Consider the following 25,348-nt stretch of genomic DNA (forward strand, 5'->3'; position numbering starts at 1 on the left):
TCTCTCTCTCAAAATCAAACAGAAAAAAGTAGGGGCGTCTTGGTGGCTCAGTCAGTTGAGTGTCCAACTTCATGCAGCTCAGGTCATGATCTCGCAGTTGGTGAGTTTGAGCCCTGCATCAGGCTCTGTACTGATAGCTCAGAGCCTGGACCCCGCTTCAGATTCTGTGTCTCCCTCTCTTTCTGCCCTTTCCCCCACTCACACTGTCTCTGTCTCTCTCTCTCAAAAATAAATAAACATTAAAAAATTTCAAGTTAAAAAAATAAAAAGTCTACAGAACTTAATTATGTGTAGTAAAAGAAAAAGACAACTATTGTCCCTAAAAGTTCTCTGCAACTACAGACACACACTGTGCATACTCCCAAGCACATGCACATGGGTGCACACACATACACATCCATGTACACATGTATTCATATGCATACAAAAGCATAGATATACATATATCCATGTACACACAAGCATGTGTGCATTGTTATGCAATCACACACAGGTGCATTTGTAAAAGCATGCACATACTCATTTGCATGTGGACTGGTGCACACATAAAGGTGCACCTGTACATATATGTACATTCATGCAAGCACACACACACACACAAATTTATTTGCATGTATACACATATAGGCATGCACACAGTCACACAGCAACATATGAAAAACAATAGGAGACTATTTGAAATACTCTTTTAAATAAAAATTAGCATGGAAGACATGGATTTTTCTTGGAGAATCAAAGTAAATTAAATATTTGAATCATTAAGAAGACATAATTCACCTGAATCTTTATTATTCCTAACAATTTCTCATAGCTACTATAGGCCAGGCAGGATAGGGTTATGATCCCTATTTTGTGGGTGAGTAAATTGAAGCATGAGAACTAGCAAATGACCACACCAGAATTTGAACCCAGGTCTTTTGGATTCCCTGTGCACATTCACTATGTGCACCTCCCTGAACCATGCATGTAGCCAAGGAAATCAATGCTTTCTTCTCAGTTGATTGGGTGCAAATACAAGTCTCTAACTCCCTGGGTTGCTGGCCTCCAACCATGTCATGTTGCTGAGAACAGGACAGCCTGACAGTATGCACACCAGCTTTTCAGCTAGCTGAGCCTTGCGCTGCTGACTAGGCCTGCAGGCATCAGTGACACATTTTAGAATCAACTAATAATATCATGTACTGAGTTAACTGAATGGAAAGAAGTTCAAAGGAAACCACATGGAATTATTTGGTGCACTGTTTTCAGCAACATACCAAGAAGCTCAGTTTCAAATATATTCCATCTGCTTTTTAAAAAATAAAAAGCAGAAGGACATAAGCTTTCCAGATTTACTTAGCAGTTCATGGGTAGGAGAACTCTTTTTTTTTAAAATTTATTTATTTATATTTAAAGAGAGAGTGTGTGAGAGGGGAAGGGACAGAGAGAGAGAAGGAGAGAGAGCCCAACACAGAGCTTGAACTCATGGAACCGTGAGATCATGACCTGAGCTGAAATCCAGAGTCAGACACTTAACCCAGACTGAGTCAGACTGTGCCACCCCGGCACCCTTAGGAGAACTCTTTTAACAAACTTAACACTTTGTTAAGCTCTTCATCTTTACAAATTACACTATGTAGACATACACATGCTATACACAAAAGTGCTATATATGTACACGCATTGTTTGCACAGAAACAAATTTACAAATATCCACACATACCGCATGCATATATTTACTTGTAGTTATACTATGTCTATATACACACATACATTATATGTACACACATTTTGATGGTTAATTTCATATGTTAACTTGACTGAGCCACAGAAAACCAACATATTGGGTCAAACATTACTCTGGGTATGTCTGTGAGAGTGTTTGGGGATGAGATAAACATTCGAATCTGTAGACTGAGTAAAGCAAATGGTCCTCCCTAACATAGGGGCTGTGACCAATCAATTGAGGATTAGAGTGGAACAGAAAGACTATGTTAGAATGGAGTTTGCCTGCCTGACTGATTGACCTAAGATATCTCTTGGCTTTGGAAGCTAAACCATCAGCTCTCCTGATCCTTAGGCATTTGGATTTGGGCTGGAAGTGGCTCTCCTAGATATCCAGATTGCCGACTATGAAGCACGAGACTTCTCAGCTTCCGTAAGAGCATGAGCCCATTCCTTATCCTATTGTTTCCATTTCTCTGGAGAACCCTGATGAGTACACATAAATACTCTTATACCTGCACACTTATACATACACACTACTTATATATAGACAAATACATTTATACATACACACAGGACTTGCACACGCACACACATGCGTACACTTACACACACACACACACACACACACAGAAAGGAATCATTTAACTCAATAAAGAAAGTCAAATTCCCATTTAATTTTGCAAAATCTACCTGATAGTAAACTTTACCCATAAATAAAATACAAAAGGTCACTTCTGAGTATCACTTGTATAAAACTGCTTAATATGATATGTTTGGGGAAAAAGAGAGCTTGGTTTGAATTTCAATTTACTCTCTGGATACAAGCAGTCAAGATTCCAATGTGCTTATAAATGACAAAGGAAGGGGAGGAAGCTTTACGTGTCTTACCTCTTGATATTTTTATTTGTCTCAGGATTCACTTTAATAAGTCCATCGAAGTCTTGCTTTCTTTGAATAAAGAAATGAGTTTTAATGATTGTTATTAAGTAAAACACTAATCAAGTGAACACTGATTGGAAAAGTAATATGTCAGATACTGGATCGAGACANAAAATCTACCTGATAGTAAACTTTACCCATAAATAAAATACAAAAGGTCACTTCTGAGTATCACTTGTATAAAACTGCTTAATATGATATGTTTGGGGAAAAAGAGAGCTTGGTTTGAATTTCAATTTACTCTCCTGGATACAAGCAGTCCAGTGTGCTTATAAATGACAAAGGAAGGGGAGGAAGCTTTACGTGTCTTACCTCTTGATATTTTTATTTGTCTCAGGATTCACTTTAATAAGTCCATCGAAGTCTTGCTTTCTTTGAATAAAGAAATGAGTTTTAATGATTGTTATTAAGTAAAACACTAATCAAGTGAACACTGATTGGAAAAGTAATATGTCAGATACTGGATCGAGACAGAATATAAATTTCTACTCAACAAATCAGATAATTGCCTATTCTGTTTTTAAATAATGAGAACAATATCAATAATAAAAATAATATTTTAAAAGCTAAAAGAAGAATATATGTGTTCCTATAATCCGAACCATTTCCCCAATGCAAGCCTTTTAAAATATAATTAGGTTATGAGGAGTTACAAAGAGCAAGAAAAAATACCTCACATGGTAGGAAAATTAATGAATAACTTCTCAGGGATACACATGTCACCCTTATTGAAATGCATTGAGTGATATCTAAAGGGGATGACTTGAACCCAAGAAGGATAATACTGTAGAGGATGGTAGAAATATGGTGACTGGGTGCTGCTGCCATGTGGACAGAGCCCTGCAGAGGTGAAAAATTTCCTTCATCCCAGTGGACATACCTGCCCAGTCCCTCCCCTGGGCTGCCTTCTGAGACCATATCATCCCTAGAGAAGTTGATTTACAAGAGTTTTAGTCAAGCCCACTTGTGGCTTTGTTATTTTGGAGATCCACCTTGAAAATGTTGTCAAGCCTATGCTTCCTTTAGATACAAAGAAACAATTCAGTAATGCATCCATAAAACAAATCAAAGCCTCAAAATCTGGGATTAAAGGCAACTTAGTATCAAACATTAGGCCAGTTCTTCAAAAAATAAGTAATTTTATTAGGAATAAGAAGGGAAGGTCACGTGGCCCACTGTTACTGTCTCACTACATGCTAATAAAATATGGTTATGAACTTAAAATGCCAAATCATTTTATCATAAAATAAGATTGTCACTTACAAGAAATCAAACTTAAAGACACTAATAATTCTTACCTAGTGGCATTTTCCTTTCCTTTGGGATTCACTTTGATAACATTATCCAGGTCTTCACCTCTTTAAAAACAATGTTTAGATCAGTTTCCAAATATTCCAACAGTATTGTATACAAATAAATATTCCATATTTTTGGATGATTAATTGAAAGCTTTTGGAGAAAATTATTATACAGGTATTAAATTCATTTTATTATGAAACTATAGTTAAATTAATCTCTGGGATTTTATATTGACCAAGTGTAAATTTAGATAGATCTATTGTAGACCCTCCAAAGTGAAAACAAGGCTGGTAGGGATCCTACGCAGAAGACAGAGGACAAACTCAAAGATGTGACCCCCTCAATGTCACTGAGAAGATCACACAGTGAAAATTGGGGAAAAGCAACCAAGATTCAGAAATCAAAACATTTCTCATCCTCTCCTAGTCTTATCTGTCCTGGCATTCACTTTGATAATCTTTTAGAGATCTTGGCTTCTTTGGGGTCGGGAAAAACACATGAAAACCTTGTGTCACTTAGGTTATATTCAATTTTCTCTGATATCTGTATAAATAAGAAGTCCCAGAAAGAGTATCAGATGTTTCCCGACCAAATGACCTGAAAAATGGATGTAATTATCTTTAGTTGATCTTTATTAATTTCCACAGCAGCACTTAGTTTAAATCAGTTTAGAAAAGCTTCCTAGCATACCTCTCACTTTGCAATTTTGTCCTTTATATTTCTTAATTTAAATACAAAATTTGGTTTGTGTTTTAATTGTTTAAAAAAATATACAATAAGAGATTATGTAGCATGTTTCCTGTACTTAGTTCAGTGTAACTCAAACACGTGGTCCTATAGAAACAGCATTCATCATATTCCTTTTCTTACTCTCTGATTGGCTTGAAGTACAATTCATCTGTGACTAAGGAAAGTATAACACTCCCTCTTCTAATGAGGTATGAAAGCTAACTTGAAAAAAGAGAGCCCCAGCAAGGTAGGACCTTTACTTACTCTTTCTCATTTTTGTCAGTCTTTTGATTAACTTCAATAAGACTTCCAGGGCCTTGGTTTCTTCATAACATTGGAGTGGGGAGGAAGGTAGAGCAACAGAGAGAGAGGAGAGAGAGGAATTCAATCTCTTATGGCAACAGAAGATTTCTCACAGGAGTAAATGTTATCAGTACCTAAAGTCTCAGAAGTCTTTAGAGATGTTTAATACAAGTGGCTCTTCTCATGCAAAATGCTGAAGAGCTATGGTAACTTTTCTAATAGTAAGGTCCTAGTCATTATTCAGTTATGATTAAATCATTCTAACAGAATGATTAATTTTTAATAAAATAATATTCCTGCTATTTAGAACTGAGTTGTTGTGTTGATCATTTATACAATGTTCCAATTTTCAGGTTACTTTTATTACTGTATATCATAGCCCTAAAACCCATTATCACCATGAGGAGACCTGGATTCAAAGTCTAATTCTGATTTTAACAAGATTGTGATACTGCTCTTTTTCTCTGAACCGAGTTTCCTCACTATAAGTAAAGGAATTAGGCTATCTTATCTTCAGTACTTTTTTTTACTCTTAATATTTTATTCATCATATTCTCAAAAGACCTAATGGTCAAAGAGCCTGACCTGTGGGTTGAGGCCAAGTTATTTCAATCTCTTTATTTTTTTTAACTTCTTTTGCAAGCTCTTTATTTTTTTTATTTTTAAAGTAAATTTAATGTTCTTAATTGAAATAGAGTTGAAACACAATGTTTACATTAGTTGCAGGTGTACAACATAGTGATTCAACATCTCGATACATGATACAATGCTCACCACAAGTGTAGCTACCATCAGTCACTACACAGTGCTATTACAGTACCATTGACTATATTCCCTACATTGTACCTTTTATGCTCATGACTTACTCATTGCATATCAGAAGTCTGTATCTCCCACTCTCCTTCACCTATTTTGCCCATCCCCCCACTACCCTCCCCTCTGGCAACCATCAGTTCGTTCTCTGTATTTAAGTGCCTAATTCTGTTTTTTCTTTGTTCATTTTTTTTGGGTTTCACGTATAAGTAAAATAATATTGTATTTATCGTTCTCTGTCTGACTTGTTTTACTTAGCATAACTCCTTCTAGGTCCATCCACATTGTCACAAATGGCAAGATCTCATTTGTTTTTATGGCTAAGTAATAAAAACAAACACTGTGTGTGTGTGTGTGTGTGTGTGTGTGTGTGTGTGTACACACTACATTTTCTTTATCACTAAAACATTTTAAAGTAAAAGTTCCCTTCAGGTCTCAGCTTGTGCTTTCTTTGTCCTTTGAAGGGTGGTTGGTATGAAGCTAACTTTAATACATTTGTTGATATGAGGCTTCCTTGAAACATGAAAATCATTCATATCGGGGATGGAAATCAGACAATCAACATTTTAAATCTAAACGCTTTGGGGGCCTCTGGGTGGCTCAATCAGTTAACCATCCAACTTTGGCTCAGGTCGTGATCTCACAGTTCATGGGTTTGAGTAGTGCATTGGGCTCTATGCTGACATCTCAGAGCCTGGAGCCTACTTCAGATTCTGTCTCCCTCTCTATCTGCCCTTCCCCCACTCGCTTCCCCTAACCCTCCATCTCTCTCTCTCTCTTTCAAAAATAAATAAACATTAAAAAATTAAGAAACAGAAAAGAGAAATAAATAAATAAATAAATAATCTAAACCCTTTGGAGATTTAGACATGTCATTTTTAGTAAAAATTTCCAGGTCTGAAGTACCCTTGGAAAAGTAGAAATAGCTCTATGTTGTCTCCTGTGCTTTATATAAGTTGACTACAAATGATAATAAACCTTTTCCATGCAAATTGCTTAAAGCTATTAGGGGATATCAAAGTTAATCCCTCTAAATCCCCCCAATTGTCCAGGTGTTTCCCTTTGCTATTTTCATCTGTCTCTGATTTCACTGTGATAAGACTATTCTCATTTTAGTTTCTTTCAGTGTAAGAAAGAAGGCAGGGAGGGAGGGCGGGAAGAAGGAAAAGGAACAATGTACGGACTTTACTGGTCAGTGAGTTCAGTCACTCCTGCATCAAAAAGCCAGTTGCTATCAATTTAACCCACATTATAAATCACATCTCTTTTCTCCTCCTTACCAGCCTGGAAATGATTTACTGGAGATGCTCATCCTAATTTTCTTATTTTCCACCACTTTTGTGGACCCTTCCCAATTTCATTTTTTAAATATCTGAAATCACATCTTTTCCTATAAAGCTCATATAACCATTTGCAGAGAATTGACTGTTTTCCCATTTCATCTGTTCTCGATGTGAAAAAAAATTTACCTGTAATAGTACTTGTATGTTTACATTATAATAATATATTATTAACAAGAATTCAGTATCTTTGAAATTCTTACTGCCAACACTTTTCATCACGCAGACTTCAAGTGTCCTCCATCAGAGAGGGTTAAGAATATTTGCCAAGATTGACTTGGAAAGCTAGAATATCATTCTGTGCACAGACTGACACAGATAGATGGCTTTAAAAGATAATCGAGACAATAGAAATAATTATCATGTTAGGAAGGCAAATCTAAGAACTAACCAAGTACAAGGTAAACATCCAGTCTGAGAGAAAGACAGTAGAGATCTCATAAATTCTTACCCTTTGTCATTCTTGACTGTTGTGGGGTTTTCTTGAATAAAACTGGCAAGAGTTCGGTTTCTGACATAGAAAATAGTATCATAATATAAGTCAAGTTTCTAGTACATTGGTATCAGTGTAGAACTATAAATTAACCTCTCAAATGCTATCAGCATAGTTACTAATCATTCACTAACCCTTTTTATAATATAAAATAAGTAAAAGCATGACTCTTGATCTTGAGATATTTATAAATATATCTGAGATATACATGTGAAGTGACTCAACCAAGATTCCAACTGAAAAGTGCCTTAGAATATCATAAAGACTCCAGTGAGGAGACTCTGTGCTCCCAGCATCAAAACATCTTATAGAAATATATTTATTTCATAAACCAGCCTACTGTCCACTACTTGTAATAGCCAACTATAGTTCCTGACCTTTTTGATACAAAAGAGAACTTGGAGATCATCTAGGTCATGCCCTTCATTTTATGGGATGAGGTAACAGTGGTCTCCTGGTTAAGTGACTTTCCCAGGGTCATCGAGATGGGTGTTGGTGGCAGAGCCACCACAAAGCTCCCCACCTATCTCCTGACCCCATCCAGGGCCTGTTCCACCAGCCTGCCTTGTCCTGACCCAGAGGTCACACCCAGGGCAACTAGAGTCTAAGACTAAGCCAAAGAGGCCTATAAGAGTCTCAGTCAAATCTTACCCTTTGCCATCTTTGTCCATTGGGGTACTCATAAAAATGAGATTTTCAAGGCTCTTGGCTCTATAAACACAAAGAAATTCAAATAAAAAAGACTACATATTGAAATAAAATTTTGTGGTATCTTGAAAGGTCAGATACAATAAACGTTGTTCATGAATTGCTCATTTACTCTCATTGAAAGGAAGAGAAGAAATCCTTCTGGGCAATTATGTCTGAGCTAAATGTACAATACAGAGAGCACTAACCCATCTGCTAGTATATTTCCATGCCAGAGGATACAACTTCCTTTCAGATAATGTCTGAAAGAATACAGCAAGCAATCTGGGAGACCATATTTTCAGTTTAGGGACAGGTGCACTTACCTTTTCTCTGTTTGTTCTGCCTTAGGATTTGCTCTGAAGAGACCGTCAAGACCTTGATTTCTTTAAATGTATTGAATAAAAAACCTTGTCAGTGGTAATACTACATACTTAACTCTAAAGAAATATAAACCAGTTTATATTTCTATATATAGACCAGTTATAGACAGGAAATAGAAGCTGGTTGCAAACGATGAGACACAATTCTTGAAATTGGCTTATTCCAAATAGGTATTTTCAAAGACTCAAAATTTAAATTGCAGTGGCCCTTCGAGACAATAAGATAGAAGATAGAAACTGGGGATCCACACATAGTCAGTAGATCCACAGATGTGTCGTTTGGATTCAGAGTGTTTTGTTTCTAATGTGAGCCAATGTTTACAAAGATGGCCATGGCACACTGAAACCTGGATTTTCAAGATATCTTGAAAATGGTCTGCAACACTGGGCCTGTAGCAGCTGAGAAACAGCTGGACTCCTCAGACAGGGCATTCCCCTATGTTTCATACAGTTGGGTCCCTTCAGTGATACCTCCTACCCTGGGAGGTTTCTGTGATCCTTGATCTAATGCCCTGTCTCTTTATAAATGAAAGAAACTGAATAGCAGCAAATTTAAATGAGTTGTTGATAATCAATCATAAGATTATATTGTCAGAATAGGGTATAAAAACCACATCTCTCAGATCAATTAGTTCATTTAACATTTGCCTTGTTTCTCCTTTTCTCTGATTCCTACCCATTTAGTATGTTGGTAGGCAAAGTAATAAAGATAGTAAAAACTGCACTCACTTCCAGCACAAGCCTCAATTATTGTAATTTTTCAAGTGAGAAATTATAAATGATATAAAATTAAAGAGATAAAGTTAACTAAGATAATAAGTGGCTTTTGTAAAGCATAAAACTGAAAGCATTCAGTGACCAAACTAAACTTTGTCTGCATACTAACATGCTAATATTTCAGGAAGACAACTGTGGTCTTGTATAACTGCCTTACTAAACAGAATATGAAAATCAAAGACACCTTAATATTAGTATCTTTAGATTGTAATAACCATTCATAGTAGTGATGAAATGATGATGACGTCTGCAAGCTTTGCAGGCCAATTCAAAATTCAAGATTTGCAGGCCACTTTTAATTAGCCCTGTATGTGGGTCCTTGTGCCCAAAACTACAGAGACATAAGAAGTCACAACATGAAATTCAGTATTACAGTAAAAAATAGATGTTTTCAAATCTTACCTATTCAAGCTTTTGTTCATTTTGATGATGTTATCCAATTCTTCACTTTTGGAAAAAAAAACAAAAAGTCTCACATCAGGGAAAGCCTGTTCAGGGTCAAAGGGCAGGTCCCCCTTAAACCACTGTTTTGGTTAGTTCTCTGGAATACAATACATGCCCCACCTTTTTCATCTACAAAAATCCTGTTTATCCTTTAAGGCTCTTTTCAAAGACCTCTTTCTCCAAGACATGTTTCCCAGGCCTCCAAAGGAATAGAGTCCTTGACATTTTTGGAAACTTTGATGCATTTTTAGTTTTTTGCATCTCCTTTATGGCATTTACACTACTATATTTTGTAATGTAGTAACTACACACTTGTCCCATGTTAATGTCCCTGCTCCTACATCTCTCTCTGTCTCTGTCTCTCTCTCTCTTTCACACACTCCATTTAAAATTTAGAAATGTATTTTACATTGGATCCTCTTTGGTTTTTAATATTGTGTCCTTTATATAATAAATAATACAGGTTTTCAACTGAATCAACGAATATATGTATGCTAATTATAGACCCTATCTTTTGCATAATGTACCTGTACAAAGTAGCTATTCGAAAACACCTTTCTTGAATTGTGCTCCTACCTCATTCCAAGTCCACTAAATTTGCTATCTCATTTCTGTTTTTGAGAACTGCAACTTTCTGACTACTTCTTGAGGAACAACCTGTTTAAGCTAAGCCCCTGGGCTCCAGAATATCCCTTAGAGCCACTTGAGCTAAGGTCTCTCCCCCCAAAAGGCAGCCTCTGAGTTTCTGGTTCCTGTTTGCTCCTCGCAACATGGTCTGTCTCTCTTCAACATCTTTGTCATCCCTTCACCTCCATTTCTCTTGCCTTCCTCGTCCAGTTTTAGATCACAGATCATGGTTTTTCCTTCTTCCTGCTCTAGAATCACACATTTCCCACACTTTCTCAATGTTCCTCTTGAGTCATCACTGGTACTGACCAGGAGGCCGTGAAGCACACTCAGGGTCCCAGGTCAGGGGTACCTGGATTCCAATCCAGGATTCACCACTTACTAGTTGGCAACTCTAGGTTTGCTACCTAATCTCCTATTGCCTCAATTTTTCATCTGTCCGACAAGAATACTAACTGTACCCACCTGAGAATAGAATCAATAAGCTAATGAGTATAAAGTTTGTATCATGGTGTCTGGCAAGTCATAAACTTTCAATTAATTTTGGCCGTTATAATAAACAGTTCCCAGTCTACTGAACTTTTCATTTAATAAATGCTTGGTATTTATTTTTTAAACTGCTTTTAGAGACCTCAAGACTTTGGCTCAGGCTAGAAAGGTATACTTGCTGAGTCATTCATGTGCTCTGAAGGTGCCTGGCACCACATACTGTCAGAATAGCTACTGGCACAGTCCTCTCAGAGTCCCTAAAACATGTGACATTAACAGCCATCATATAGTTACATCCTTTCAAATAATGTTACATATTCAATGGTAGGATTGAAGGCTGAGGATAAATACTGAACTACAAAAGTTGCTGACCCTGACAAAAATTAATTATCATTCTATCCCTGACACAATGCCCCATTGCTGTTTCTTGCTTGAAATATCACCTTCTGGCCCTGAGGATATGACTCTGTCCATGTCTCCAAGGAAAAGAACAAATCTAAGAATTTGGTAAAACTGTAGCCCCAGCCGTTTCTGACTAATGCGAGTTACATCAATGTGATCATCAGGATCTGGGGTTGCTCATGTTCATCACAAACAAAGTGGAATAAATCATGAGAAGACAATCTGTGGTCAATGAAATAAAATGGAGATAATATTCTGTATAAAGAAGTTGGGCTTTTAAAGGGACTTTACATTGATGCAAGCTTTGAATATTAAATTTCACCATTGTATGTGCAAGAAATTAAATGCTCTTAATCAGATAGGAGTGACAGTCTACTTCACAAAGGACTATCACAAAGGACAACTCAGGTGAATAGCTATCTCTAGTCCCTACAGATTGCTCACAGTACTGGCCCTTGGGTGTGTCAATCCAACAGATATTCCCCCTCACCGCTGCCAGAGCAGTCACTTCTCCCAGGGAAGAACACATTTTGCTGTGGATTTTGTGCATCATGCCTAGGGAGAGGGGACAAGACTAGCTGTAGTTCTCAGTGTTTCTGTTTGTGCCAAAGCATAACTGCCCGTCAGCATCACTCACTCATCTCCCTCAAACATCCCCACCATTCACCAATCTCTCTTAAAAACAAAGTATTACCTCATAAAAGTAAAGTAAATAAAATTGGAGATCTAGACACTTAGGCAAGAGAAGGTGGAAGTGAAACATTCAGGATACTTTCTGGAGTCCCCACCTGGATTCAGAACTCCAATTAGTTTTGTTCGCACAGAAGACCAACATGTCGCTTCTGTTTCTTCTCTTGGATTCTTTTAACTGAGATCATAATCCCCAATCACATTCAGTATTGCTTAATTCCACTGAGCAAGGAGAATTTTTGTAGGCATGACATTTAAAATATGGAATTTTTATACTCCAGGTTTCCCACTATTCATCATTATTTACCATAATCTATTATATAAGTGCCCACATTGCACAAAAGATTTGTGTCAGATGCTGCAAATGACTTATGGTGAATAAAACAAAATATCTGGTCTAAAAAATTGAAGACATGACAGAGAGGATGAGATGTTGACATAGATACCATGAAACAACATCAATTATGATTAGTCATTATAACACATAAATAAACGGCTCTAATATCTTAGATAAATAGAAGTCACATCTCACTGGATCATTCTGGGAACTTCACAGAGGAGGTGATATCTGATCTAGATCTTGAAAAATGGGTAAGACTTGGATGGATTGACATGGTGGCCTTGAGGCTGGGAAAGGCTGCTATGTGTGTGGAATGGCATAAACAAAGGCACAATGTCTGGAAACTGTAGAAAGTGATTTAATTTGCTATTGCATGTAGGGTAAATGTAAGGGTGAAGTCAGAAATAACTCTGGAACGTTGGGTTGGAACCAGGTTAACAAAGGTTATATGTAATTGAAAGGGCAATGGGACCCAGGGAAGTAGCTGTTCAAGCAGAATTTTAAGAAGAAAACTCTGACAATGTTGGGTAGTAATGGTTTAGGACAGGAGAGACTGAGGGAATGTAAGTAAATCTAGATAGCTACTCTAATAACCTATGATGGTGCCAATGAAGGCTTAAACTGGGGTGAAATCATGTGAGCATGAGAAGAATTTTAGACATTTAATGAATATATGCATGATACTACATTGAGGGGAAAGACATGGAAGAATTAAGAATGATTTCAGAAAGGTGAGCTTGGCTGAAGGAAAGAACAAAAAGAAGTCAGGAAATAGTGCATTTAGGAAGGAAGGTAAATATGGCCTAGGACATTCTAACTGAGGGTTATGTGAAGAAAAAGAAGTTGAGATCTGAGCCAGCAACATAAATACAGGACGAGGACTTGGAACGAGGTCAAAACCACAGACAGCTGAGGTGACAAGAATAAGTACAATCACCAAAAGACAAAGCAGAGGAAGAAAAGTATCCATGAATGTCATTGTCACCCATTTTTCAGGGACACTTATCTAAAGAGAATGACTCTTTCTTCTTTTAAATTATATAAATAGGATTGGAATTTTGTTTATATTTGCAACTTTTAAAGGTACTGGATAACCTTTTTTGAAACATTAAAAAAAAAAAAGAAAACCATAAGCTCATAGCTCTGAGCTCTTACCCCTTGTTAGTTTTCTGAAGTGAAGTGGCCACTTTGACTATGTTCTTGAGATCCTGGCTCCTTCAAATGACGAAAAATAAATACAAGTCAATGACAGCAGAGCTGTATTTGAAGTAGATAGAAATTCTCATGTTTTGACCAAAGAAAGCAAGAGTCCATGTGTTCAAGAATTATTCACTTTAACTGCATAAAGAAATTGTTCTATCCTACCAGCTCATGATATGGGGCTGATTTGATAGATACCTCACACATACACCCCCACACCACGCAACACACAACACACCAGTCATTTCACTGGGCATTGGCTCTGCCATCTAGTGCTCACTGAAATAACTACAGTGTCTCCTAAACACATTGGGTTCTTCACGTTCTATATTTAAAAAAAGAAATGGAAAAGAAAGTATAGTTAACTGCACAAGTAAACGCAGAAGTAGGTTCAGAGGTTTTCCAACTAGAGCCAAAGAGCATTAAGCAACATGTCCAGGTGATTCATTGGTCCCTCACATGCAGTTAAAGTATCTGTCTTCTTAGGCTTCCAAAGGGAGAGAAAGTCTATTTTAAACTATACGGTAGGAGGAGTCACCTGATGCATAGAGGGCTTGAATCCACACTGGTCTCCCTAGACCATAAAAAGATCATAAAAAGGGAAAATGCTTATGAGTGTCCCTGTATTTAAGACCTGTTTTTCACAGAGAGTGTCTCATACATAGAAGGTTAATAAGGTTCTATGAAGAAAGAAGTTTGCAATCAAGTAAATTTGGGAAATATAACCAACTTTCAGAGATTCGGAATATGTGTAAGCACATTAAAAGTTCTTAGAAGTCCTGTGGTAGAGAACTCTGTTTAATTGTGTCTCCCAATGTGTTGGCCATTAAACCCTCTTTCACAGAGCATGCATTGAAATCTTGTGATGCATGGGACACAGCTTGGACAATGCTAAGATATGGTTACACTTTAGTTACTCAGTACAAGGGAAACATGATTCTCCTCAAAGGTAAGGTATCCATGTGATGTATGTTTCAAACTGGGACTCTTCTGAGAGTCAAGGGAGATAATAATTTTTTAAAAAGTATGTAAGCTTTGAACTTTGAAACATTGGTTTGTCATAATGGATAAGGTGGTAAACTTAATAACTTAATATTATGATTTTTACCATAATAATAAAAATGGTTTCTCATATTGATAAATCTATAAAATAGAATCATTCAAAACTTCAAAAATAGTGTTTTTTCCAAAAAAACAGAAATATAAAAACAGGATATAACCACAATAAATACTAAACTAGATGGGATGTGCAAGACAATAGGCATAAATCAGGACTGTCATAGGGAAACCTTACCCTAAGATCAATACAAGTTGTGAGTCTTTTCCTGATGATGTGGGTGGAGCTGGACACGGCCTCATTTTACAGCCAATTGTAGCAAAGCTTTTGTAGAACAAGTTCAATCAAATGACTACATTTCCACCTATTCATTTAAACAACACAACTAGGGGCACCTGGATGGCTCAGTTGGTTAAGCTTTTGGTGCTTGGTTTTGGCTCAGGTCATGATCTCATGGTCTGTGGGTTCAAGCCCTGCATCCGGCTCTGAGCTGACAGTGCCTACTTGGGATTGTCTCTCCCCTTCTCTCTACTCCTCCCTCTCTCACTCCTTTTCCCTCAAAATAAATAAGTAAACTGAAAAAAAAAAAAAAGAACATCAACACAACTATATCACAGACCTTGGGACAGGTGCTGGGAATAAAGAGATGTTTTTCTTTCTTAAGGGGTTTGATTTTATTCTGTTATCATGTTCAGACAATTTTGATTGTTTTCTTAATATAAAGCCTAGGATAGAAATAAGGGAATATATTTATATAGAAATAAAAGGAATAAATTCTGTAGGTACCTATAAAAATATTTATTACTCACTATCTTGAAGCCAGCTGGAGAACTGATTTTGTCTGTTTTATTATTAATTGTCTTGTATTTTAAGTATGCTAATAAAGCAAACTTCATCATTTCTACAATTACATAGATATAGAGATCATTGTACCTTATATTTCTTTCAGCAGATCTGTTGGTTTCTGTATATACACCTGGTTTAGGTGGACATATCTGCCTATATTTTCAAAGTAAAGATAACGTTTGTTAGGTAAGAAAATACTTCTCTGTTAAACATAAAATTTTAAGGAAACATTTATGTTAAAAAATATCACAGTGTGTTGGAGCAATATAACTACTTGAGATAACAAACTTTATCCTAGCTCTTTTGTTTGTTAGAACTCAACCATTTCCTATGTGAAAATTTGGAGCCCCAAATAATAATTTTGCATTTTAGCCTATCTCTTTTAATATATTTTTAACCACTAGATATATCCAGGAATATCTGTTCCAAATATGTTTATGTTCATTTTAGTTTAGTCTCCAATCACTGATAAAGCATTTTCAATACTTATCTCTTAAGAATCTTTTTTGTTAGTAGACATCAAAGGAATGATTTTTTTCTTAAAGATTTATCCTATTTGAATACGATCAAGAAATATATTTGCTCAGATAAGATAGGAACTATTTTAAATTTCCAACAGACTCACCACATTGAGAATGACCACACTGAGTTGATATAATAAAAGCTTATGAGGTTAGGTTCTGTCACAAGTTATGACACAAGGTTTTTCTCTGTTATTTTCCTAAGTATCTGACTGACCTACTTAAACACTCTTGCTTGTTCTCAAGAAACTATATTCAAGTATTTTTTGTACTCCTGAGGACATGTGTTAATTACATAGGAAACACTTCCCTTTCATATTCTTTCATTAAAATCATCTTGCTGTGATTAAAGTAATGAGGGTTTAAAAATGCAAGTTGTCCTAATTTTATTTTTAAGATCACTGGTAGAAGAAAGAAATTAAAGTAGTAAAAATGGATTAGACCAATCCCCGAGAAATTTACTTTCTTGGAATCTGTGCAAGCTCACTGTTCTAGAGTGCTGATTTTAGATTAGAATTTAGATAGTACTAAAGCCAATTTATTTAAGGCCCCTTAAAAAAATCGTATTCAAATTAAGATTTAATTGGTCAATAGTATAAAAGGAAAAGTAATGTAAGTTAGAAAGCTTAAGAAGTTGTTTTAAGAATATAATTATAACCATTACACAAAAAAAGTTATAAATGGTCTATATTTTTAATTAATTCAGTGAATAGGTATTCTCTTGAGTCATTAAAAGGGAAAAAACTATCTTCTCATCTTAAGGACAAAATTTCAAAGATCTTGTGAATAGAAATTCAGACATCATTTTTTAATTCAATAGCTGAACACCTAATGCTACTTAGCCCTGCTGCCCAGTCAGCATTTTCTATCTGAAGTTACCCTCTTCCTGAAGAAGAGTTCTAGAATTTTCTTTCATGTTGTCAACAAAAATCACCATCAGAATACAAAAACACAAAAGAATCAAATGCAGGCAATCAAGTGGATCTAATGTATTAAGTCTTCAATGAGATAACATTTTTTTAAATCTCACAATGATAACGGAAATGTGCCATGCACGTCTTAAAAAACAGCCCAAGATTTTTAAACAGTTTAACATAAACACATGGAAAACTTTTCAGATCTTTGAATTTGTTTCTAAGTATTAATTACAGAGTGTCAGAGATTCAATATTTTTTCTTGATTTAGAGACAAGTTAATGAGAACATTTTTAAAAATTGTAATTGTTTTGAAATAAATTGCAGATTCCTTAGCTAACACAAGACTAAAGAGCTACCCAAAAGTATTACTAACATAAGGGAGGGCTTGAGCTGTAAAACAAAGTTTAAGAACATCTTTTATCAGAAAATATAGCCATTAATGGGAAACTTGACTAGGAGTAAATATTAACCATATAAATATACATACATGCAGGTATNTATATATTTATGCATTGATATACAAGAGACAGGAAGAGAGAGATTCCTTATATAATGGTTCCCAATATATATATTAAAAGAAACCTGAGGATGAACACTTCCTAAAATGAATACTATTCAGCTTCTATCCTGAAAACGTATTTTCATAAGACAGGAAATGGCCCGTATTCAAAGGCAAACATAAATACATATTTTGTTGACAAATAAAACTAGAAAAGATTTACAAGTGCTTCTTCAGTGAATGCCTGCACAAAACATACCCACGCTTTACACAAAACAGGTCATAATTCATTTGCTTTCATTTCTATAACTGCTTCATTTGGGCAAGAATTTCTGGAATGCCAGGTCTCACCTATTCTCCCGTCTCCGCTGGTTAGGAGATGAAACAGGAGAAGTGGGCTTTGGAGGTATTGGAGGGTGAACAGTTGGTCCCCTTTAAAACAGAAAAGAGCAGTTCATTTCACCATGGAGACACTGCAAATTTTAGCATCTATTAACCAAAGGTACTTATTGCCTATATGGAAATAGCTCGTGCATCTTACACCCCCTTCACCCCCTGGCATGAGGTAGATGAAAGGCCAGAATCTATACAGCACCAAACATTAGAGGCGTCAAATATTTAAATTACAGGCATATTAAAAGCTCATTTAATCAGATTTTTGGAAACCTTATCCTCTTTAACTATAGTTTGAAATATGATGTGTCCTTCTAAAAGCTTAATATTTTGCTAGACTCTCTAGTTCAAGTTGTGGCATTTTGAGTCAGCAGCACATGAGTGTAGTAAATGGTTCTTGGGCATTAAAATATAATCTTCTTTAGGAATTATGTCAACCATGAGGCTGCTATGGAAACAGCAAGAAAGGTTTTCAGTTTTAGAGGCATCAAGATAAAGTTGATTCAAAGCTTTTAACTAAATCTGACTTAAATATTGGCAGCACAGGCCAGTTTGCTGCTAGCAAAGCATAGATATACTGTCAGCCAAAACTTTCCAACCAAGAGCCAAGGCAGCTTCTGAGCCAGCATGATTTGATGACCCAGGAATTGCAGACAGGCAAGTATATACATATTTTGGATGGCGTCAGCATCTTACCCAGGGCACGTCACCCCCTAACCCCACCACTACCACTCCAGTAGCTCCCTAGTATCTTCAAGATCAATTCCATACCTAGTAAAAGTATTCTTGTGATCCAGACTCCAGGCACCCCTCTGACTTCTAGGTGAGCATGCAAGGTGAGCAGGTAGGCTCTGGAGTCCAGTTGTCTGAACTGCTTGCTGTATGATAATGGGCTAAACTGATTCCATCTCTTCATCTATAACAACCCTTCTCATAAGATTCCTGGAGTGTTGTCAGGGATGAATGAGATCATGCTTTTATTTAATAAAAATTTATGGTAGCTTTCTATGTACAAGGCACTCCTCAAAGTGGATAATTTCTCTGTTCTCAAAAGGCTTTTAATGCATAAATAAATATATGACAGATGAAGAAAATAAAACAGACTAAGAGAATATATAGAGTGATGGTGCAAGAACACTATTGTTTTTTTTAATGTTTTATTTATTTCTGAGAGAGAGAGAGAGACCACGTGAGCAGGGGAGGGTCAGAGAGAGAGGGAGACACAGAATCAGAAGCAGTCTCCAGGTTCTGAGCCAGCTGCCAGCACAGAGCCAGACGCGGGGCTTGAATCCACGAGCCACAAGATCATGACCTGAGCTGAAGTCAGATGCTTAACCGACTGAGCCACCCAGGCGTCCCCAAGAACACTATTTTATATAAAATGGGAAGGCCTCTCTGTGAGGTGAAATTTGAGCCAAGACCTAAATAAAATGATAAAATGAGCCATGAGTATATTGGAGGAAAAGCATATAAATATGGGCCTCATCAGCTCAAGGATGACATTTGACACTTGAAACTGGGTGAGATCACCAAGAGACTCAGGATAAATGAGATACAAAGAGGGCTAAGGGTCCAGCCCTGCAATATTTAGATGTCAAGAGTCTGAGAAGGAAACAGCAAAAGAGTCCAAGGAAAAGTGGCCAAGGAGAAAGGAAGAGAAATATGAAGGTGTAGTGCCCCAGAAGTCAAGTGAGGGAAGTCTCAAGCAGGGAGGAATTGGCCATACTAAATGCAATAGACAGATCCGATAAAACAAGGATTGGGAAGTTTCCATGGTTTTGGCGAGATTGTGCTCATTGGTAATGCTGATAAGAACAGTTTTGATGGAGCAGTAGTGAAAAAAAAACTTTATAGGAGTGGATTTAAGAGATAATAGGAGATAGAGGTGTTTTGCAGAGAAATGGGTGGCTTCCTGAAGGTTGATAAGTCAAGGAAGGTTACTAGAGTATGCACACAGTAATGAGAACAACACAGTGAAGGGGCAAAATTTGATGGTGCAGGAGAGTGAACAAAAAAAAAAAATGAGACTTGAGAAGTAAAGCGACCTGGGACACAAGTGAGATGGTTGGTTGGTTATAGATGGAAACACAGAGAGTTCTCTCATTTAATCCTCACTGTGATCCCAAAGACAAGTATAATTCTTCTCCCTACTCTATAGATGAGAACACTGAGTATCAGAAAGTAAAGATAAATACCCCTGATGATACAGCTGGTAAGTGGCAGAGGGAAGAATCTGAACCAGGAAACCTGGCTCTATAACCCTCCCCATGATATATTAGGGATCCCTGGAAAGCACCAGTAGCTCAATGGAGGTTTGTGGTCATTGAATTAAAATAAAGCTAGCTGCCATTGTTTTCTTTTGCCATATTCAGCTGCTTAGGGGGCAGAAGCAGATGAACTAGAGAGTTGAATTTAACTAAGTTTATAATTCAGCTAAGTGAGTGCAACAAAAAGAATGAGGGCAAAGGAAGCAAAGGGGGAGGCGAGGAAGTGATTATAAAGAAGGACTGTGAGATTTGAGGTGGACGTGGAGGGAATAGAGGATATGAGGGAAGAGGCAATGTGAAAAATCAGTGGATTGGTGGTTGGTGGCGCTTAGGTTGAGACATTTCTAGAATCAGAGAACTAAAGAGAGGGGGCGGAATGGAGTAGATGGAAAGTAGAAGCAGAATGGGGAAACTTTGAAATGTATATGGTTACTTACAAAAGCAAGATGTATGGATGGCTGAGGTAGGGAAAAGAACAAAAACATTGGAGAGGAGATCAAGAAAGTGAGAGGCCAGGGTGGGGAAGGATCCTCCATATGGGTTTGGATATCACCAAGCATTATGGCAGGAGGCACATGTGACAGAGACAATGAGCTTGGTGCCAAAATCTTGAAAGAGTGGGGGTGAGTGACTTTGAGACCTTCAATTGACTGCAGTGATGAAGACAAGCTCATGATGCCATGATTTCAAGGAAGATGGGGGAGCTTTAGGGAAGAGAAAGCTAACATTGATAGGAAGTAGCAATGAAGAGCAAACAGGACCCCTCTTCTTCTTCTGGACCCCTTGGAAGCAGAGTCCTCTGGGAGAGCCCAACAAACAGGTGAGTGCTATTCAGAGACAAGACTGCAGAGTAGCTGTTTTTGATGCTAATAGATGAAACATCCAGGGAGGTACTGTGGAAGGTTGGAGTGGTTAGGCTGCTAACCTAACCACTCCAAGGTCAGGTTGGGCCAGGTTCAGTGATGGACAGAGCTCTGTGGAGCTTACTCTAGGTGACAAGAAATGATCAGACCGGGCTTCTCATGGGGACCCATGACCATAGGGATGGAGGAGGTGATACAATCAGTCCTAAATCTTTCTCAGCAGAGTGTGGTAGCAATTGTCTGGGTGATGGGCAGTGGAGCAGCGGAGCATGGAGCACGGAGCATGGTGGGTCTCCTGCCCCTTGCATTGATGGTGGCATTGAATTCAGGAGAAGGGTCTGCAAAGCATTCGAGCACCACCTGGCTCACGGTAAGTGCTCACTATATGCCCAGGGCTGTGCTTTTTGTTACCCCACATGAACCCAACACTGTAGCTGTGCCCAAACCCTTGCACTCCTAACCACCCCATCCCCTTATTCTCTCTGCTCTCCTGACTACCTGCTTCTCCCTTTACATCGGATACTTCCTCCTTGCCCTTCAGACTTGGCTTGGTCATTACTGTCACTGGTGGTACCCAAAACTGTGCTGGATACATCCCTACGTCTCTCCCCACAGCACACCCTCTTCATGGCCCATACCACACTGTTCTGGATTACACAGAATTTTCTGTCTCCACACTGGGCTGAAAGCTCTTATCTTAGAAGGATAGTTATATCCCAAGGACTAGGAATGTGTATGATTTGGATGCCCAATAAAGATATGTTGAAAGAGGGAGTGATTGGTTCCATTTCTATTTGTTGAGGAAGGAAATGAAAACTAAAGAGGGGCTTGAAACTTTTAAAACTTGTTCAGGTTTAAAACCTGAAAAAAATTTTTACCTAAAAAAATAGCCTCCCCATTCTGGTTTAGTGTTAGATTTTACAATTAGGTATTATTTTATTTGAAACTCCATAACCTCTTCTCAAAAAAATACCCCTGTGTTGGGGATAATGGGATATCACAAGTGATAATGTGTCTTTAGTGTATAAGCTTTTCTTCCAGGGGTAAATTAAAGTGGTAAGAAGGTGGTCAGTCCTGGGAAATAGTAAGTCCGCACAGAACACTGGATATCACAGGCAGTAGAGAGGTAACAAGATGGAAGGGAAGATTATGAAAAGGAGAAATAAGATGGTGCCAAACTCTGCTTATGCCAGAATCCTATTGATGAAAAGCTAAAGTTCCTCCATGTTAGAATGGCTAAGCCCTCAAAGGAAGCAGGTATAGGTAGAGAAGTAGCACATTGTCCAGATATGGTTTGGGACTACCCAGGAAAGAAAAGGTGGGTATGCAGTTGTGAAGGACAAGAAAAGCAGAGGAGCATATTTATTTCTGAGGGTGCTGCATTCAGAGCGCCGCCAGGCTGGGGTTAGGCAATGCCACGTTGACTTCGATTTACCTCAAAGAAGCTTTCATTTGCATCTCTGCAATGGCAGTCACAGATGACAGAACCCAAGCCCTTAGGGGCAATGAGAGAAGTCATTCATGCCATGCCAGGAGCTTGGTGTGATGCCAACCTGGGGGATTAAAATGCAAGAGCAAGGCAGGAAGCTGTGGCCCAGAATGTTTTGAAGAGAAGGAAACAAGAGACATGCGTGTGGAATGATCCTCTTTGAATACCACTGTGAGATGCAATATTTAAGCTGGGATAAATTGACCCCTGGCTCTACCCCCTGTCTTTCTTTCAAGCCCACAGGACCTTTGAAGGATCCATGCCACCACATGAGTGACTATGATTGTAAAGAATAACTTCTGGGAATAAAAAAGACAGCTTTCACAAGAAATAGGAAAACTTGCAGATACAAGCCCAAAGGCTAGAGCTAATAGAAATGGCACATGAAAAAGTTTTTATTACTTCATTTTCTTGTGCTGCTACAAAGATCACTTCTTTTCATTATGGCTTTTTTGCACACCATGTCTGGCTCTGGGACTTCTGTCTGACTGCCTTTGTGAAGAGCATTTCATTACTACAGCACATGCTTAGACTGAAACAAGAATCACTGACTCTAACATTTATCTGTGAGTTTTGTTTTCACTTTCTATCATGCTTAGCCTTTGTTTCTCACACACTGAATTTTTATCCAACAGTGACTAAGAAGATGGAACTTCTATTTTTTGAGTTCTAGTACAATGTTAATTTGGTCAAGCTCTCACAAGCATTATTTTATTTCATCCATACATCTATCCCATGGAGTATGTTTTTTTTTTTCAATGAGTCTAAAAAGGTTAAGTAATTTGCCCTGTATCATGATACTAGTAAGTAGCTCAGCCAGCCAGGGTTTCAGCTTAGTTTTTCTGATGTCAAACCTCATGCGTTTTTCTCCAGATCATACTGTATCAAACCAATACTCTTCCAAATATTCCCAGTGAAAATCTAAAGAAATATGTTGTCGTGCATTACTTTCTTGCCCAAGGAAGGAGTCAGCTCAGTAAGCACTTATGCCACAAATGCCCCAGTTATAATACTAGGACACATAGCAATGTATGAGCACAACAGGACATTCAAAAGCTAGAAAAGGTGTGGTCTCTGCTCTCAAAGAGCTTATAGTATGTAAAGCACATGTTCGAAAGAATGATACTGTAATGAAGTCTCACTTCCTAGTGGCCAGGGGCCATTTCAAGAAACCATGACACAACAAAAGAGCATGTACCTTATTCAAATTCCAGAGACTTAGGTTTTAGGCTAGCTTTGCCACTAACATAGTTGGACCCTAGAAAGAGGGTTGATTCTCTGAATCTCTGCTTCTTTATCTATAAAAGGAGATGATTGGTCCAGGTCTGTGGCTGGCAAACCACTACATGACTGTGGGAAGGCAGAGTTATTGCAAGGCATCTTCAATTCCACAGAGCCCCCCGGGGATTTGCTATAGACTAAGCACCTTGCACATTCACATACTACACTTTCCAAATGTATGTAAATGCACTTGTGGTTAATACAATTTAAATTGACATCATTTACATCAGCTCTATAAGAAAATATGTAAAAATTTTTAGCATTGAAGAAGAGTTACTCACAGGGACCCTGAGTGGCTCAGTCAGTTAAGCATCTGACTCTTGATTTTGGCTCAGGTCATGATCTCACAGTGGTGAGACCAAGCCCCATGTCGGGCTTCATGCTGAGCATTGAGCCTGCTTAAGATTCTCTCTCTCTCTCTCTCTCTCTCTCTCTCTCTCTCCCCCCTTCTGTTCTTCCCCTGCTCACACATGCTTGCACTCTCTCTCTCTTTCTCAAAAAAATCTACATGAATCGTAGACCTATATATAAAACATACAAGTATAAAACTCTTAGAAGAAAAATATTTGTGACTATAGGCTAGGCAGGTATCAGATATGATCCAACAGCACAATTCACTAAAAATATAACAATAACTTGATAAGTTGGACGTCATTAAATAAAAACTTCTGCTCTGCAAAATACATTGTTAAAAGAAGGAAAATACAAGCCACATCGGGAGAAAATATATGCAAGTCACATATATGATTTAGGACTTGTGAGCAGTACATAATTTTTTAAAACTCACAAATATACAGTAAGGAAACAACCCACTCATTGAAAAAATAGGCCAGTGATTTCAACAGGTATTTAACCAGAGAAGATATACACATGACAAATAAGCAAATGAGAAGACACTTGACATAACTAGTCTTTAGGGAAATGCAAATTAAAACCAGGATGAGATACACTCCACAGATATCAGAATGGCTAACATAATTATTTTGAAAGCTGACAATACTAAGTGATGTTAAGGAAGTGAAAGAACTTGAACTCTCATGCATTGCTGGTGGGGTACAAAATAGAATAGCCACTTTAAAAGCTGTTCAGAAGTTTCTTATAAAGTTAAACAAATGTTTACCATATGACCTAGCAATCCCACACACCAAGAAAAAGGTACACACAAAAACCTGTATGTGAACACTTAAAGCCTATGAAAACAACCCAAATTTTCTTCACCAGGTGAATGGATAAATGAACTGTATAGCTCTAAATAATGGAATACTACTCAGCAATGAAAAGGAATAAGCTATTGATAGAAGTAACCGCATGGATGAACCCCACGTCCATTGTGCTAAGTGAAAGAGCCATATTCAAAAGGCCATACATACTGTATGATTCCACATGTCTATTATTCCATCTATTCCTGGCAGAGGAAGAAGAAAGATCAGAAGACAAAGAAGTGCCCCCAGGTGTGCAGACACTCTTAAGTAAAATGTGGGCCCTTGCACACACCCTTCACCCACTTTCCCCACTACCCTCCCCCTACGTTCTTGGAAGCCTAGTCTCTATGT

At 37.6% G+C, this 25,348-nt stretch overlaps 1 protein-coding gene across 1 annotated transcript in view; it reads right to left on the bottom strand.

The window, feature by feature from the left end:
• The window catches only part of SCEL (sciellin), a 211,663-nt gene that overhangs the window by 41,971 nt on the left and 144,344 nt on the right, over nt 1-25,348 (bottom strand). The window contains exons 16-25 of the mRNA XM_077750066.1: nt 17,854-17,934; nt 15,653-15,718; nt 13,618-13,677; nt 9,873-9,917; nt 8,637-8,696; nt 8,275-8,334; nt 7,582-7,641; nt 4,939-4,998; nt 3,945-4,004; nt 2,959-3,018 (exon numbers count right to left, since the gene is read on the bottom strand). Coding sequence (XP_077606192.1) covers nt 2,959-3,018; nt 3,945-4,004; nt 4,939-4,998; nt 7,582-7,641; nt 8,275-8,334; nt 8,637-8,696; nt 9,873-9,917; nt 13,618-13,677; nt 15,653-15,718; nt 17,854-17,934 — 612 coding nt within the window. The remainder of the gene's footprint in view (nt 1-2,958; nt 3,019-3,944; nt 4,005-4,938; nt 4,999-7,581; nt 7,642-8,274; nt 8,335-8,636; nt 8,697-9,872; nt 9,918-13,617; nt 13,678-15,652; nt 15,719-17,853; nt 17,935-25,348) is intronic.

Source organism: Crocuta crocuta, unplaced genomic scaffold, assembly GCF_008692635.1.
Source record: "Crocuta crocuta isolate KB4526 unplaced genomic scaffold, BGI_CrCroc_1.0 scaffold189, whole genome shotgun sequence".
NCBI classification, from domain to species: domain Eukaryota; kingdom Metazoa; phylum Chordata; class Mammalia; order Carnivora; family Hyaenidae; genus Crocuta; species Crocuta crocuta.